Raw genomic sequence first — 18,946 nt, forward strand, 5'->3', positions numbered from 1 at the left:
TGAGCAAAAGTAGAACTTTATTATGAGCTTGCCTTAACAAAAATGTTTTGTCCCGGATTTATTACTTTTATTTCTTTTAAATTGATGTTAAATGCTAAAAGCAAAGACTTTTGAATGACCAGTGCCCTCAAATGTACCTCTGTAAGCAATTGTTTAAAAAATTGCAACGCATTCATGTTACACAACTAGTTTCACCTGAATAAAATGTCACATTTCATAAAACAAATTCCATACTACATGCTCAAATCCAACAGGCCTTTCTCTGCATTAAAGCAAAAAAGAGCATTCCCTCTCCATCATGGAAGAAAAGCTCCTTATGTCTGCTTTCGAAGAGTGGTTTTTTTGTTGTTGTTGTTTTTTTTTTTTTTTAACATTTCTGTCGCTGAAACAAGGAATATTTGATGGCCCCTAGAAGCACCAGATCAAATCACCATAGGTTCTGATGTGAAATACATGTTAATGTGGCATGATTTTATATTTGGTTAGCCCTTAGGAATACAGTCGATTTTTCTGTGTAGAAAACAAGTGTTTCAGCATAAAACTAAAGAAAAGACTTGAAGTAAACACATGACATCTGACAATTTTGAAAACTAGTTATTAGAACCCCCTTAGATGAAGAAAAAATTATACACCCCTGGTAAGGTGCATAAACTGGTCCTTTGCCAGGTAGGACCAGAAGCCTCCAATAGGGAGGCAGGGCTGGAGAGAAAGAGTATCTATAACCATATTGCCCTTTTTCAAAGACAATTTAGGAAAGTGTGTGACAGTTGCTGATTTTCATTTACATCAAATCGAAAATATCCCCATAGTAGTTCAGAAAGTCAGTGAGAGAATCACAGATAAGAGAAAATATGTGTGATTTGCCAAAAGAATGTATATTTTGTCTTTTTAAAGAAAATATTGTAGAACTTGGCAGGCTAAAAATGATGCAAACTGAGGAAGTAAATTTCTGTTTCCATTCAATAAAAGATTAAGATTCCTGTAAAGTAAATTCTCATTTGAGAATTGGTAATTCTCAAATGGTAAATTCCCATTCTTTTCATATGCTACATAAAATATTTGGTTTAACAGAGTATGGAAATATCAAATACACGTAAGGAAACTAAACTAGCAAGCCGTCTTGAAGAAATTGGTATGTTACAAACATGTGGAAATGAAATCTCTTTTATTACTCTTGTATCCCCATTAGGAGGTGCATTAAAAATCGGGCCATATGTTTATCTTTCATTTTCAAAGATAATCGCCTTCAATTTTGGAAATTAGGAAGCCCTCCTGAGTATCTCTCAAGTCTTCCCTCCCAAGACCCAGTGCCTCTGCAGCTCCCCTAGCAATTCACTTCTCCAGATAGACCTAGAATCTGCTCACTTTCCCACCTCTGCTCCTGCAACCCCAGTATCCAGCTCTGGGATCTGCCATCTGCTTTCCAGTTGGGCCTCTTAACTTCCCCAGCTGCCCTCTCCAAACAAGTCACTCTAACAGTGACAGTATGAAATATAAATTAGTCCCTGTCACTCCTAAGTTTAAAAACATCTGATGGTTTTCCATTTCACTTGGTATTAATGGCGACTTCCATATCATGGTTTTTGCAGGATTAGGCACCTTATTACTTTCTCGCCTCATCAAATGCCACCTTCATTTCTGACTGAATATCTATATTCTGATTTCAACCCCATGAACACCCCTAACTCTTTCTCCCCTTGAGACCATTCATCCTGTTATTACCTCTACCAAAAGTGATTTGCCCTCCCTTTTCCCCTGGCTGGCCCTTCCTGTTTTTCCAGAGGCCTTCCCTGATGGCTCTGTACACAGTTCATCACTCTGTCTACCCTAACCAGTGGTTTAAATCATAGCACTGAATGCCGTCTATAATCGTCTAATTTTTATTTATTGCCTGCCTTCACTCTTCAGTAAGCCCCAGGAAAGCAGCAACTGTCATTTTCTTGCTTGCCATTGGTCTCTTACCTAACACAGTGTCTGACATAAGGTAGTTTTTGGTTTGGGGGCAGTTCTTTTGAGTTTTTGAATCACACATTGCAAATACAGTCAAAACTTCCCAAGGCCATCCACCATATTTCCAGTTGGACTTTCACCACTTACAGGAGCCCAGGAAATTCCTGGTTCTTTTTCAGCAACTTATCATGTATCAGCTACTTGCTCAATGTGAGGCAGCTCTGGTAAGGTTCCCCCCCCCACACACTGATTCTGATCCCAGTCACCCTCCCTTTTTGTTCTAATGTTCTGTTATGGATTGTGGGATTAGAACCTGATAATGGGGGAGTTCCTCTATCTCTTCAGAAGGATAATTTTCTTGGTCTCACTTTACATTTCTTATAATGAGAACACACATGGACATTCCTTCCTCAGCCTCCTCCAGGCCTAAGAGATCAGCACCAGAGTCCCCACAGAAGCCAGGGAGCCCTGAAGACCAGAGCACTGGCTGCCGAGGAGTGAAACAGGGACATTAATAATAATAATGGCTTTCTTGTATTGAGTCCTTATTATATTATGGTACGCATTGGTATCATTTACTGTTCACAAAAAGCTTATAATTATCCTCATTTTACAGATGAGAGGCATTAAATCGTTTTGTAAAGGTCCTATAGCCAGTAAGTGGCTAGTCTGTGATTTAAGGCATGTCTTCTCTTTGCTTCATCCTACCACTGTTCTCTACCATCAAGTCCCACAGGTTGAAAGTTACTTAACTTTTTGAATTTCTTACTCCTGGTTATTATATTGACCTTATTTTCCTAGTCCATTATCCTTTTATTTCCCAAGTCCTTCCATTGTTTAGTAATAATGACTAGAAAAATAGATAGAAAAAGACTGTTGTCTGCAAAACAAAAACAAAAACAACCCACAAGACAACTAAATATCATTATTGACAATCATCCTTTTCTGGATCTGTTTTAGTGCAATTACTAATTTCCTTGCCCTGCAAGACTGGAATAATTATGCCTAGCTCAATGGAGTAGTTAATAGAAGTATTCTTATCTATAAACTGAAATCTTCCAAGAGAGATAGAGAATAAGGATAATTTTTTATTATAATCAATTACCACATTCAAAAATTATTTAGTCTTTTAAAATAAACATTAAATGGAAATAGTGAAATAAAGTAATAAGGTCTCTGTGATAAAATGGGGAAATACTTTTATCAAGGAGGCCTAGGTTAGAGATAAACATAAATGCAATATTTGAATTCTAACTTAAATCAAGATTAAAAAGAGAACCATGAGGGGCACCTGAGTAGCTCAGTTGGTTAAGCGAATGACTCTTGGTTTCCGTCAGGTCATGATCTCAGGGTCCTGGGATCGAGCCCTGCACCAGGCTTCCTGCTCAAAGAGAAGTCTGCTTCACCCTCCCCCCTCTCTGCCCCTACACCCACTGGAATTCTCTCTCTATATATAAAATAAATAAATAAATCTTTTAAAAAGAGAGAAACATGAATTATTTGGCATTTATTATCTTTAAAAAAGAAAGGTTTTACATAGAAACCAAGTAATATGTTTTATGGATTTTTAATATAAGGTACATTGAATCAAAAAGTTAGTGTCTAGGGGCACCTGAGTGGCTCAGTCAGTTAAGCATCTGACTCTTGGATTTGCTCAGGTCATGATCTCAGGGTCGTGTGATGGAGTCCTGCATCTGGCTCTGCACTCAACGTGGAGTCTGGTTGAGATTCTCTCTCCCTCTCCATCTGCCCCTCCTACTCGTGCTCTCTCTCTCTCTCTCTCAAAAATAAATAAATTATAAAAACCTTTAAAAACAAAAAGGATTCGTGTCTTCTGTAGTGGTTTTATGAAATTGCAAATTATTTTCCAAATGACTGTTTCTTATATTGACCTCCTTCATACAAATTAATGATATAGTCATTAAATTATGATTTTATTCAGGCATTTGTGGAGAAGTTACAAAAGTATAGTCTAGGAATGCAGCTTGCCAATGGACTAACAATAGGAAAATGAAGGGACACAATTCATAGTTAAATTCTTTCTTCCCAGGACTTTGTGGATGAACCATGCATCTTCCAGTTCTGAATAGAAGTCTAATGCCATTCCTACACATTAGGGTATCACATAGATTCTCTTGTCAAATGAACTAATGGAAGAGTTGTATATATTTGGTTTATGTCATTTTGGTTGCTCATCAGAAGATCCAACAAATGACTAATTAATAATATTTTTATTGATGCTATTATAAAAATGGAAATAACTTTCTTCTGCATAAGGTTTCTTAATTTTTATTAAATGATAATTCAGACAACCTTCAGCCATTTTTGTCAATATGGTCTGCCATAGTATTTTTAAATTTAAAAAAAAGGAAGCTGTGGAAATTCTGGTGATACTACATGTTCTTTCTCTCATGATTTCCATTTTATATATATAAAAAAAGAAACAAATCCATAAAAGAAATATTTTAATGACATTCAGCTTCCAGCCTGAAAATTTTGGCACATAAATGAACACAAAACAAGAATAACTCTTCTGTCATTGATGTAGTGGCATGCCAAAAAGCGTTGTTGCACATACAAAGGACAATCTCTTTTAATAGGATGAAGTGAAGAGAAAGATGTCAATTATATTGACTTAGTAGGGTGCTTGTGTGTAGGCAAATTCATATAAGCATACGCCACATTGTAGATTCTCAATAAATGTTGACCATAGTTATCATTGTTGCCACAAAGACAGCCTGAAAGTAATGATACAAGGTGAACAAGTCAAAAGTAATCTCTTCCCTTATATTTAAAAAATAGTTGAAAACTTCAAGTATATGAGTCATATAAATACTTACTTTTCTTTTTCAGGATGTACAGAAAGTCCTATCACATGGTTGGTTTGGTATATCCAGAAGCTGTCATAGTAACGTTAAAGGTGAAATAATTTCAATTATTTTAATTTTTCAAATAGTCATTTTTTTCAAATCTTATTAAAATGGCTGGGAGAAAATAAGAATGGGTCTTTGTTGCAGCTTGTGTATTGGTACATAAAAAATACTGTAGCCATTTACAACATGTCTTGTGTTCCAAGTCATGACTCATTGTAGACTTACATGAGGATTGATTTGCACTAACAAATTATATCCATGCATATGCATATGTGTGCACACACATATGTGATTTTTTTTCTTCTTCATGCTTTATTTAGGTAGATCTTGAATTCAGTGTTAAGAAGGCACTAGGACTTGTCAGAATATACATATTTTTTATATATATATTACAGGAAAGTTGCATGTGTTAAAAAAAGATGTTCCAGGACAAAACTTATATGAAAGAAATTTGTTTAGAATTTTAGGTCTGGGAAAATATAAAAAGATAAAATTAAGAAAAGAAAAAGAAATTTGTCTCTCTTATCTCTGCTTTTCTGTGGCCAAGACCCAAATGCAGTATGAAATATGTTAGAAATAGCTGGAGTCGAAACTCTGAAGTGGTGACAGTTTTGGGTCCCGTTGTCCCACTGCTTGTGTACCCATGAGCTCTGTTCCTATTTCTAGAGGCATTTTGCAGGCTCACCATTCGACATCTCTTATTTCTTTCTATCATTTAATTTGGGTGGAGAAATTCAACTTTGTCTCCTCTAACAATTTCATGGTGGTTTTCTTATATCACCCAAGAATTTAAAGGACACTGGCAACGGACCATCCTGAGTTGCTTTATTTCTGATTTATTAAACTCCTTTTCTAGTTTAAATTTATATTGCTACTTATATTCTTTGGTTAATTTCCTTTTAAGCATCCTCTTTGCATATTTTTTTCCTCTGCTGCATATTAGACTTTAATCTTATTAATTTTAGTTTTTCTTGGATACTTTTTTATATGTTTCTAAAGCTATAATAAAGACAAATATATAAGTGAAATGTCACATTATAGGATATTAATTACTTCTTGGATCTTGTGAGGTTTTGATTTTCCCAACTGTGGGCAAGAATATAACTTTTTAATTTTTTTTATTTTAATAACCTTTATGTGGAAACCAACACAATATTTTAGTATGAGAGAAAGTAAACACTTTTCTAAAATACAGGATAGAAAAAATGTAGAAACGAACAGGTGGAAGGAGGAAATATTACCATTAAGGAATATTTTTAAATAGGTCTTGCTTCCTGAGGTACTTCTTGTCTTGTTTGTTCTCAATGAAGCATCTGTACTAGTTTATAAATGTAAATCATCATTGTTGATAAAAATCCCCCACAGTGGAAAACTAACTTTTATTCAGTGGGAAACCCCTAGCAGGAACTATAAACAGCAGCTTCCTAGCAATCTGAACTAATTCTTCTGTGTTAGCTTTGGAATTTGATCAAAGATTTGTTGGCCTCATTTGAGATTTACTGATGGTAAGATGTCTTCTAACACAACCTTCAGAGATTTTAAATTCACAAACACATAAAGCAAGTGTTTGGGGATCAAACCAGGGCCAAATGGAAGGAATTTAACAAAGGCATACAAGCAAATAAAAAAAATATCTCATTGGTTTTTTCAAGTGATTAAAAATACCATTTGAAGCTGTTATTGCTATTTTCAAAAACAGTATTTTTAAAAGAGACTGTTTGAATACTTTTTATCAGATTCTCAGTTTAGTTTCAGCGTGTTACAGTACAGATAATTGGCCTCTGTAAACATTTGTTAAATGAACGAAGTTCTAAATAATCTCAGCTCAAATTAAAAATTAATGCACAGTCTTAAGGTTGCCTACCCAGTACTAAACCTGCTATGTGTATGTAAACATACACTTTGCTAGTAGTTTCTAATAATCCTTACAATTTACTGTTGTTATTTCTTTAAATTTTTAAAATTTTAGCAATTAAAATTTTATATTAAAACCTCTTTAGTATATAGGGTTGATATCACTGTTACAAGTCCATTTTATGAACCTCTCTGCAAGATTTCATCCTGGCCTTACCTAAAGCAAAAAGTCATGAGGTAGCTGGAATGGTTTGGCATACTTGCTCATTGCTTTCTCTCCTCCCACTGTCAGTGGAGTTTTTCCAAGGGTATGTATGTACTCCTTTCCCTACAGACCTGCCCACTTCCCTAGGGAATCACCTGAAATGCTGTAATTACTTTCTTCCTCCCTCTCCTCAATCAAAGGCCTCACTTCCTTTCCCTTTCCCTCTGTCCCTGGAGGAAAGTATAAATGAATCAGCCAAGGTTAGAGTGAGGAATAAGGTAGTCCTCTATCTTTCTAGGGTAATTGCATCTTAAAAGAAGACATAAAATATCAAAGCTTTAAATCCAAGGACTAACTCTTAGAGTGGAATTTCAAGCCATGTAGAAGGTGGTGGTTGGGAAAAAAGAAGCTGGAACCGCTTTCCCCTATAGCTCCACTGACATTGACATCACCTGCATACCTGTAATTCTACCTCAAAATGAAGCCCACTCTGGGAAAGTGATTTTTGGGGTGGATTTGAAGAGAGATGGAGAATGAGATCAGTATTACAGTGTTATGGGGTTTATTACATCCAGTTTGATAACTCTGGGATTAAGGGAAGATTTTAGCACTTACAGCACATGGTATGGCCTCACTTTTGTAAACCCAGGGATACTAAGTGCCTCTTGTCATCGCAGACACTGGGGAAAATATACCCTGATGTTCTAAATTGAAATGTGACCTGCTGAATCTACAATTCTTGATCTTTCCAAGAATTTTTTATAGAAAGAAACAACTCTATAATATTGTCATCTAAAGTATTTACTCCTTTTTTCTTCTTACAGGACGTTGATAAATGGTCTTTTGACGTATTTGCCTTAAATGAAGCAAGTGGAGAACACAGTCTGAAGTTTATGATTTATGAACTGTTTACCAGATATGATCTTATCAATCGTTTCAAGGTCAGAAACATGGAACAAAAGTAAAATGCTCCTAGAATTAGTTATCTGAGTAAGAATTAAAATGCAGAGCCATCAAGTCATCAATCAGTGCATTTCATGTTTCTAGTCGGCAGGTCCCAGGCCTAGGGGGATGAGTTCACCACGCGGTGTAGCTATTTTCCATGACTCATTGACATATTTCCACACGGATATCATGGGGCCATGGTAGCCCCATTCCAACAAGATACAACATCCCCCTGAATTACTCACAGAACAGTCATGTAGAGATTGGGAGCTGTGTTTTTGTTTTTGTTTTAATATAATCTTTGTTTCCCAAACACAGAATGAACCTTTATTGGTAGCTTTTCTTAAACTGAGATGAAAGAGCTTCTAATTAATTTCATTTAGAGCCACTTAAGCAACAGATTTGATCCAGATTTTTGAGCACTCTGCAAGGTGTACCTTTCCTCATTACCAATGGGATCATGGCCTTTTTGAGCTAGAAGGTACTGGGAGGTCATTTATTTTAATCCCTTGTATTACAGATAGAAAAACTAAACTTCCCAACTGTAATTGGGAACTTTACCCTTTTAAGAACTAGCCTTCTGTCTTGGCTCTGGAAAATATAAACATTTAAAGATGACAGTATGGGTAAGATTTTTTTTTTTTTTTTTTTTTTTTTTTTATGGGTAAGATTGTTATTTCATCTATCTTAGTCAAAGACCCGGAGGTTGCAATCTTTCTCAGGATTAAAAGCTAACAGGTTAATAAAACAGTTTTTCAGAACAACCTACATTTAACTTCAAGAACCTACTGCTCACATCTGACTCATATTTGTGTCCTATCCCAAACATTGTTGTGCTCATGTTGATTTAGTGCTACTATTTTGGTCAAAATATAATCATAATTATTACTTTTCGCAGATTCCTGTTTCTTGCCTAATTTCCTTTGCAGAAGCTTTAGAAGTTGGTTACAGCAAGTACAAAAATCCTTATCACAATTTGATTCATGCAGCTGATGTCACGCAAACTGTGCACTACATAATGCTTCATACAGGTATCATGGTAAGAAAGTTTTTGTAACTGAAGTCTGTTAGTTTGGAATAGTTTGGCATATCAAATTCCTTTCTTTTACATTGCCATTGTCCCTTTAATGCCCATAGAAGTATTGTAAGAAATGATCTTTTGGATTTATGAGGGTTAATGAGTTGTTCATAATATACATTTTCCAAAAAAATATTTTAACTCTGTGAAAAGATATCCAGAGGCAAATGCAAATATACTGCAAAATTCCCAAAATTTGAACTCTAGAATATTTTTGTTCATAACCTATTTTTCCTGAGGGATCAGCCAAAAAAAATGACCTACATAAAAAGTCTTGGGATAAAAGCTACAGTGCTCTTTCTTCATATTATCATGTTCTCCCAAGCTGACCTCTGTGGCTTTTTCTCCTTTAGTTGCATTGCTAATCACAATCAAATCCTAGTAGGGATTTCAGAAATTATTTCTATGAATTTTCCCAAATTCTCCTTCCTCTTCTTTCCACATGAATGAATCAGTGACTAACTCAGCAATGCAATCTGGAGACAACCTGAGTAGATGTTAGGAATTCTGACACTGCTTGGAATTTCTTGGTACCTTCTTGATTCTTTTATGCGTCAGCCTATGCTGAAGCAGTGCCATAAACTGCATGTAAATAGAATGCTCCACCAAATCCCACAATATGCACTAACTATTTTGATTTTAGAAGTCACACACATGTTCTGTTGGGTCACTGGCACTCCGATCTATGTAACTAATACTCTCTGGGGCCCAGAGATCCTCAATACCTCATCTGTCCACACCAGAGACCGTTCTTAATCTGGTCCCAAGCAATGCCCCAGGGCCACAGTATGTCATCCTGAAGATCTTGAAAATATACAACAGTTGCATGATTCTTCAACTTTATCATACATAGAAAATTTTCATAACAATTTTATTTTCCCCCAAGAAACAATAGTGTGTTGTTTACTACACATACAGTCCATTTTCTGTGGTTCATCCAATAGTGTCTCATATTATGATTGAAGAAATTATCTACTCCTCTTCATCTTTCTTTGCCTCCAAAACGTTGCATATCCACCAATGCCTTGGGCCCAGATCCCACTTCTAACCTGTGTTTCAATGATCTGTTTGTCCAAAACAAACTGCTCTAAAACTAGTGGCTTAAAACAACAACTCATCAATATCTCCCAAGGGTCTGTAGTTAGAAGGGTCCCAACTAGCAGGTTCTCACTTGAGGTTGTTGATAGATTTACAATTAGCTAGCAACCATGGCTGAAGACATCTGGGGACATCAGTGGGCAGGACATCCATGGAGCTTCACTTACATAGCTGGCAGTTATAATGGCTAATGGCTAGCAGATCAATTTTTAATAAAGGCTTTCAATAAAGGATTTTTTTGGAGTCTTACCACCAATCCAATAGACATACACATTCTACCACAAAATTACAAAGTAATGTAACCTGCTCTGGAGTTAAGTCCTATTTAGGGGAGAAAGAAATCTCAAAAATTTAACTTATGAAATAGCATGGCCCCCTTGTGACCTTGTAGAAGGCTGAATGAACTGTGTGTGTTGTCACCCTCAGAGCTTATGTTTTTCTATTGTAAGACATATGTACGGGCATCCCAGACTTACGGTGTAACTGTGCCCCTCGGCTGAGATCAGATGCAATCATGGCGGGACTTCCTTGGTCCTGGGTTGAAGCTTACTCACTCATCTTTCCAGGAGTCTGGTTTGACATGTAAAGGGAAGTAGAAGTTAACAATAATAAGTAGAAAATAAGGGCAGCCCAGGTGGCTCAGCGGTTTAGCACCCCCTTCAGCCCAGGGCGTGATCCTGGAGACCCGGGATCCAGTCCCGCGTCAGGCTCCCTGCATGGAGTCTGCTTCTCCCTCTGCCTGCGTCTCTGCCTCTCTCTCTGTGTGTGTCTCTCATGATTGAATAAATAAAAATCTTAAAAAAAAAAAAAAAAAAGTAGAGGGCAGCCCCAGTGGCTCAGGAGTTCAGCGCCGCCTACCTTCAGCCCGGGGTGGGATCCTGGAGACCCGGGATCAAGTCCCGCATCAGGCTCCCTGCATGGAGCCTGCTTCTCCCTCTGCCTATGTCTCTGCCTCTCTCTCTCTTTGTCTCTCATAAATAAATAAATAAAATCTTTTTTTTATAAAGTAGAAAATCAAGCATTCAAAGCCATAGCTGTAAGATTGATAAACTTTTAGAAAGTAGTTACATAGCCTTCTTTATAACTGTTTCTAGCACCTGAGCGCGCGCGCGCACACACACACACACACACACAGAAATTCTTTTAAAGTTCCTTTGGTTTTATAAGACTTGACTTTCACAGCTATTTCTTGACTCTTTGCCTCCTGATAGCCACAAATGCTGTTACACTTGAAAAAAGCCACTTCGACATCTTCCTGGTGAGAGCTACTTGCTCTTTCCTTTCTAAGGCCTTGGTCCTGAATCCAGTAGTGAGATGGTTTTCATTTTAAGTGTAGCATGTCCTCTTTCCTAAATTCTGTGGCTTTGAAAAAGTTAACTGAGAAATGAAATATTTAAGTGCCGCTCTGAAAAGTAATGCCTCCTTCAGGATAATCAAATATCTACTTTAATTAGGAAATGCAATGAGGAGATATGTACTGTTTTATGAGGGGAGGTAATCAAAATTCCATCATTTAGAAATATGTTTCTGCTTAAGTAATTTTTTTTTTTTGCTATCAGTGTAAAGACAGCCAAATAAAAGCCTATTTCAGCTTCAGAACTTCTCTTCTGAAGTTGACATCGAAGAGATGAAGGATGCTGTATTATTGGTAAAAGGAGAAATTCATATCCACGGTGTGACTTTTGCCTCCAACTTGTGAGGAGGACTCTTTCCCGGGAATAACAAGCCATCCTAACTTCTCTGGAAGACTGGGGAAATCTGGCCTGGCCTGGCCTGACTGCTAGAAAGTTGACATTAGTAAAGATCACATAGTCCGTAACTTACCAATCATAAACATAACTTCACTCTACTTTAGCAGGTTCCATGGGGGGGGGGGGGGGGAACTGGTTTCTAATTGATTCATCCTTCAGCAACGTGTCAGTGGGCTCTTTACTCATCTATTAGTGTGGCCTTTACAAAAAATCCTCTAGTGGAAGACTGTCATTGTCCGAGATCAGGAAAATATATTTAAACTACAGGGAGTAATGAGAAATTTTATGATAGATGGTAAGAGGAAAGGCAAAATGAATAATGAATTTATTGACGATGTTGCCAAAACTAAATTACACAGCCCGCTTGGTAGCTTTAGGGAAGTTATTTTAACAAGCTTTACTTCAGATGAAAAAAGCAGTGGTAGGTTAGTATTAATTTTCCCACAGATGAATGTGTTGGTTCTTTGAAACCACAAAAATGCATTATAGAAATATTCATTTAGCTGAAACCCCTCGGATTTGATAACGGGGAAGACTGGGTCACTGGCTTTCTTGTTTTAGTTGATGCCCTGTTATTTCACGACAGTCTTATCCATGTGACATTTATGGAGTAGTCCGGTGGCAGCCCCAAACTGTGACTAATGCAGCCTGCCACCTGCAAAATGTGCTGAGGACCAGTGCCTGAAAGGGACTGTGATGGAGCTCTTGCCCTTCAGTCTGTTAATGTCACAGGGATGCCCTCAGCCTGGGACTAGACTGCAGAGGAAACTTGATCCCAGTCCGTCTCTCTCTCTGTCCTTTGACACTTAATTAACTTGTAGCCCTGTGCCAAGGTGACAGTGGTGTGTGGTACCTCAATCCATTTGCTAAGGAGCAAATTGCTTCACCAGATGCTGCGAAGCCACCTCCAAATGTCTCTCCGAATTTGAAATCATCCTAGGGCCTTGGTAAGGGAACATTTGTGTTTAAGGGCTCCTGGCACTGTGTTCTAATATCAGGAGTAGAAGAAAAAAATGATGACGTGAGATCTATTTCTTTTGGAAATTGTAAGTCCACTGACTATACCCAGAAATAGCCTCCCACGCTCTGGAATGACTCAGGTTTTCTCCAATCAATCTGCAGAGAATATGCCAATATGTTTCTATTCTACAAACTATGTGGTGATTCTGTTCTTGCAAATGGCTTTCCAGACAACAATGTTTAGAAGAGTGGAAAGAGTGCAGGCTTTCCAGGCAATCAGACATAGGGTTGAAACTCTGCTCTACCATGACCTAGCTCACTCACTCACTACCTTGGTTTTCTTGTCATTAATATGTAGTTAATAATACTGACCACCATGTAGGATGACAGTGAAGAGTCAATGACACCATATATGGATGCACCTACCCTAGTTCCTGAAACATAATAGGCATTAACAGACATCTTAATTATTAACTTATTTTTATTCTATATTATTTTATATGTATAAAAATTAATATTAATTAATATTAATATTATACTCTATACTGGAGTATATTAATATTAATATTAATATTATAATACTCTCTATACTGGATAAGTTATAGCAAACTATGTCATCTTGTTCAAAGGGATAGAGAAAAAGGTGTCCAACCCTACAATTTAGCTAAAAGAGTTGTTAATTATGCCGTTTTAGACACATGAGGAATTAATAGGTCAATGTTGTTTTCTGACCTGAAACTCTCCCAACATTATATACGCACATACACTTTCTCTCTCTTTCTCTTTCTCACACACACACACACAGAATAATTCAGATATGAAAATTTACATCTTAAGTCTTAAAGGCTCTACCCATCAATATACCCAGTTAAATCATCTAGAAATTCTGCTTCTGAAACCTTAGAAAACTGTGTTCTGCATATTGTCTCCCTCAAGTACTGGATGCTGTTGTCATCGGTAGAGGGAATACTGTGGTCGCCGGAGGGAGGAGAAACACTGGACGGGTTGCATTCCTGCTCTGCCTCTTGATAATTATGTGACCTTTGGCAGGTTGATTCAATTCTTTAGGATTCAGCTTTGTTATCTGCCAAGTAAAGATAAAAACATCTACCGCATAAGTGGAAAATAGGGTGATTATACAAACAAACAGCAACCATGTTCACTAACATGTTCAGTCCGTGTCAGCTCCTTCTCCTTTCTTTCTCCTTTCAGTCCTTGTACAAACTACCGTTGGCAGCCAGCAGGTCCCTCTGATGTAATTCGAGGACCGCTCACTTTAGGGTTAGTGTGCCTGGGTGTGTCTCTAGACAAAATGCAAACTGCAGTTCAGATGAAGAACAGTGTCTGCACTGATCATGACTCCTCATTTTAACCCTTTATGTCACCCATGAGGAATCAGAAGAAAGTAGATGATGTACTGACCACTGTGCTATTAGGGAAGAGGGACAGGGCTCAGCCTTGTTCTCTCTGGCGTGTTCTCATGATTCACACAAAATCCATGAATGTAAGCATCCATTTTCTGAGTTAGAATTCTCTATTTGGCACTCATGTAAAACGAGTAAACAACCAAGGAACTAAAAATCAGCCCCAAATTCTACTTTCACTAATACGAAATAGATGTGCTTTTAGAATTCGGTGAGAGAGGTCAACATTTTACTCTCTTCAGAGTATTTTATAATTTAAGCTTAATTCCTAGGGCTATCATGTGGCAATAAATAAGAGGGATTTGTGGAGGAAGTAGTATTTATGGGAAGCAGAATAATGAGACAAAAAACAAGAAATAAGTATAATTAGTTTTGACAGCTAAGAAGATACTTGTAAATACTTATGAGATAATCTATAATTAAAATCCATCTCTGTTGCCCTAATTTTTTTTTAGAATTGCAACTTCATATTCTATGTTATTGCAGATATTGAATGTTACGGGGGTTTTTTAAATCACAGTGAAATCTCTAAATCTTAAATATAATCAATAGGAAATACATATGGGGCACTGGGTGGCACAGTCTGTGAAGTGTCCAACTCTTGGTTTTGGCTCAAGTCATAATCTCAGGGTCCTGGGGTTGAGCCCTACTTTGAGGTCCATGCTCAGTTTGGAGTCTGCTTAAGATTCTCTTCTCCCTCTGCCTCATCCCTAAATGGACTCTCTCTCCAATAAATAAAATCTTTAGAAAAAATAGGAAATATGTAAGAAAACTGGTGACTTGTTTCTAGGATCATTTTTTTATATAAAATAATGAATTTCTGGGGGTACAAAACCTGGTTTGACTTTAATTGCTATTCATTTCATGGTGTTTAATTCCCAGTCACACTGGGGACATTGGAGGCTCAGTCCCACTTTAGTCTATAATACAGGCCATTCTTCCTTTTAATGACTCACAATTAAATGCACCCATAAACACAAAATAGCTAGTTATATCAACTCCCATTGGTTCTGAAAATCATTTCTTCTCAGTCTTCCAGCTGTGAGACATTTATTCTTGAATTGCAATCACTAAAGATATGTTAGCTCACTATTATTTTCCAGACTCAGTGCCTTCTACAGTGCACTTAAGGTAATAAGTTCAGTAAAATGACATTTTTTTTCTGTGTTTTACTGTATGACAAGATTTGTGAAAGGCACGCTGAATACATTAACTTAAAAACTTCTTTTAAAATTCCACAGGGGAAAAAAAATTCCACAGGGAATGATCACAAATTCTTTCATGGGAACTTGTGGCTCAGAGGGTAAATAACTTATTTGCCTAAGGATCAACAAAGATTTAAAACCAGAATTGTCTGATTATCCATGGTAGAGATTATTTACTACTCCGTACTACCTCCTCCTAAAGCAAAACCAGTGAAATTCAAGTCAGCAGACAAATGTTAAGTTCCGACTATGTGCTGATGACCATGATAGGTTATGTGAAGAGGAGCAAAGGTTAATAAGATCATGGCTTCATCAATTAGGAAATTTAACAGTTGTTGCCTCTCATTTTTGACTCATTGGACCTACTACAGTGGCTCCCTCTTGCATTTCATACAAAATCCAAATTCATCAGCTTTAATGAAAGTAGTCTGTCAACTCTTCCCATAATCTGATCTGCACTCTCCACTCTCATTCCTCTCAATTCTCCAATACAACTGTACTATTGGCAGCTCAACTTCCATATCGGCCTCTATAGTATCATTCTGCATTTGCTCTTTCTATTTAGAATCTCTCTGTTCCTAATACTGCACGTAGAATGGGCAATCTAATCTTTGCTCATTCTTCCAAGATCCCTGCCACCAAATAGACATTCTATCTGCCCTTCAATTGTACCTTTTTTTTTGTGACCTTTTATGAAGTATGCATGTAGTTTACAATATATTTTTCTGTTGCTTTATATGAGTTCATTGTTTAAATACATGGAAATGAGACTCCTAAAAGCAAGCTCTGTATCATTTGGATCCTCCATTTCCCACCATCAAGTACCACCTACTTGTACTTCTATCTAATAGAACTTTCTGTGAGATGGAAACACTGCAATCTGCAGGGTTTCATATGGTAACTACTTGCTACATGTGACTTTTGAACAGTTGAAATGTAGCTTCTGTGCCTGGGAAAATGAACTTAATCTTAATTTTATTTATTTTCAATTTAAGTGGTCACATGTGGTTACCATAATGGACAGTATAATAAAACTGTTATGCAAAATTTCAGTGATGAATAAACTACCAAATTACCTAAGTAGACTTAAAATAGAGAAATTTTGTTAAACCATCTAATTAATTGATAACAGAAAGATCAATGGATATGAAGCAAGTGGTCTGGATTTTATATGAAAACACTTGTTCTATCTTTATTATTAAGTTTACTTGCAGGGATGCCTGGTGGCTCAGTGGTTGAGCGTCTGCCTTTGGCTCAGAGCGTGATCCCAAGATCTGGGATCGAGTCCCGCATGGGAGCCTGCTGCGGGGAGGCTGCTTCTCCCTCTGCCTATGTCTCTGCTTCTCTCTCTGTGTGTCTCCCAGGAGTAAATAAATAAATCTTTAAAAAAAAGTTTAATTGCACAGTTTATGTGTGTTATGAAGAAGAAATTTGATAAAGTCTTAGAAACTCTTACAAATCTTTAAATATAAAAGTGAAGTTCAGTTCTCTAAAGAGCAAAGTGAGTATTTGCAACTCTTAGGTGTAAAATCTTCTCATAGAAGAGTTTTCTACAAAAGTCTAGCTAGAGACATCTTAATGGTATATGGACCCTTATGCCAAAAATTATTAAAATTACTGAGCTGTAATTGATTATATGAGAGCCCAAATTCATAAGTCTGTGAATTCAAAAATCCACTCAGGGCTTACCTTTTAAATCATAGAAAATTAATCCTTTTCTGATTGGCAAGGAACATTATAAGGTCTGTATTTTGAATTTACAAGCCATGAAACAATCACTGATCTCATGAAACATTCATTATGCACCATCAATGGGTGTGAAATGGGGAGAAAAAATGTATTTAAAAATCAATAAAAATATGGGGCACCTGGGTGGCTCAGTGGGTGAGTGTCTGCCTTTTGGCTCAGGTCATGATCTCAGGGTCGTGGGATTGAGTCCCACATTGGGCTCCCTGCAGGGAACCTGTTTCTCCCTCTGCCTGTGTCTCTGCCTCTCTCTGTTTGTCTTTCATGAATAAGTAAATAAAATCTTAAAAAATAATCATTAAAATAAAATCAATAAAAATAATTTAATGTATTTATATGATTACTTATACTGGGTGCACTGGAAATCTCTTGTAGAAATACAAAATGGCTTCTGCTTTCTAAATATGATAGTATCTTTCTTTAATTTACTAGCACTGGCTCACTGAACTGGAAATTTTAGCAATGGTCTTTGCTGCTGCCATTCATGATTATGAGCATACAGGAACCACAAACAACTTTCATATTCAGACAAGGTAAGCTATATAAAGTACTAACTTTTCTAAGCTAAAACTTGAAATCTATTTTTCTACATATTACTTATTTTTAAGAAAATTTAAAAATAACAGTGAAGATGTCTAAAAACAATTTTAATGGATTCTAGAAAAATTTCTTAAGCTACAATCAATTATTTATCAAGAAAATTCTATGAGCATTTGGTGACATATTTAGCAATTTAAAGAATGTAAAAATGTGTCAGATAATTTCTCTCTGCCCAGAACATAAGTTTGAACCAGCACACAAGTCAGACATCTACTGACTGAGATGAATCTTAACAACATATTATTTAAAGCATCAGTTTAGTATCATTATGTATTTGAAAGTAATAAAATTGTGCTCCTGGAAAAAAAATCAAAGAAACTTTATTTCCAAGTTAGTGTGAAGTGCTAAATTGAAAATAATTAGAAAATGAGTTTTTTTTTTTTTTTTAATGATGGTAATAATGGCAGGTATTAGAATCCAAATACCAGAGTGGAGATGTATCTGTCTGCTAGGGCTCTTTTCCCAAAATCACAGATGAGTGGTGTAAATAACAGAAATGTTCACAGTTCTGAAGTCTAGAAGTCCAAGAAGTGTCAGCAGGTTTGGTTCCTGCAGAAGGCCATCTTCTCACTGTCTTCACATGGCCTTTTCCCTGTAGGTACACATTCCTGGTATTGCTCCCTCTTCTTATGAGAATATCAGCCATAATGGATTAGGCTACACCCTTATGACCTTGTTTAACTTTAATTACCTCTTTTAAAAGCCATATCTCCAAATACGGTCATCTTCGGAGGTACAAGGCGTGAGGACCTCAACATATAAATTTTGGGGAGACATAATTCATTTCATAAGAGAAAGCTGCTCTGTGCTCTTTTTTGGTTGCACAGAGATCTCAGGGCCTGGGAGGCAGAATGTGTCTGGGACTCATCATGATCTGACTTTCTATACATAGGATCCTGGCATTTCTCTGAGTCTTTCACAAGTCAGAGATGCTTGAGATGGAGATGTAAGTTTCTCTGGATGTAATGTTTCTCTGGAACTACTGTAGAACCCTCTAGTCCTATTAAGAGAAAACTAATTTTTTTCTTTTTTTAATTACTAGACTTCATTTCTTAGAGCAGTTTTAGATTTATAGAAAAACTGAACATGAAGTACATAGTTCCCATGTTCTTTCTTTCCCCACCCCTACAGTTGCCCCTGTTAACATCTTGAATCAGTATGGTTACCTTTATTATAATTAATGAACCACTATTGACACATTATTAACTAAAGCCCATCTACACATGAGAGTCTAGTCTTTGTGGTACACATTGCATG

At 36.7% G+C, this 18,946-nt stretch overlaps 1 protein-coding gene across 7 annotated transcripts in view; it reads left to right on the plus strand.

Moving 5' to 3' along the window:
* PDE1A (phosphodiesterase 1A) overlaps positions 1–18,946 on the plus strand; it is a 335,038-nt gene that overhangs the window by 259,871 nt on the left and 56,221 nt on the right. For all 7 annotated transcript variants that reach the window (XM_072811394.1, XM_072811390.1, XM_072811389.1 and 4 more), the window contains 4 exons: positions 4,804–4,870; positions 7,707–7,823; positions 8,726–8,866; positions 17,522–17,622. In XM_072811394.1, the coding sequence (XP_072667495.1) occupies positions 4,804–4,870; positions 7,707–7,823; positions 8,726–8,866; positions 17,522–17,622 (426 nt within the window). The remainder of the gene's footprint in view (positions 1–4,803; positions 4,871–7,706; positions 7,824–8,725; positions 8,867–17,521; positions 17,623–18,946) is intronic.

This window comes from Canis lupus, chromosome 34, assembly GCF_048164855.1.
Source record: "Canis lupus baileyi chromosome 34, mCanLup2.hap1, whole genome shotgun sequence".
Classification (NCBI taxonomy): Eukaryota; Metazoa; Chordata; class Mammalia; order Carnivora; family Canidae; genus Canis; species Canis lupus.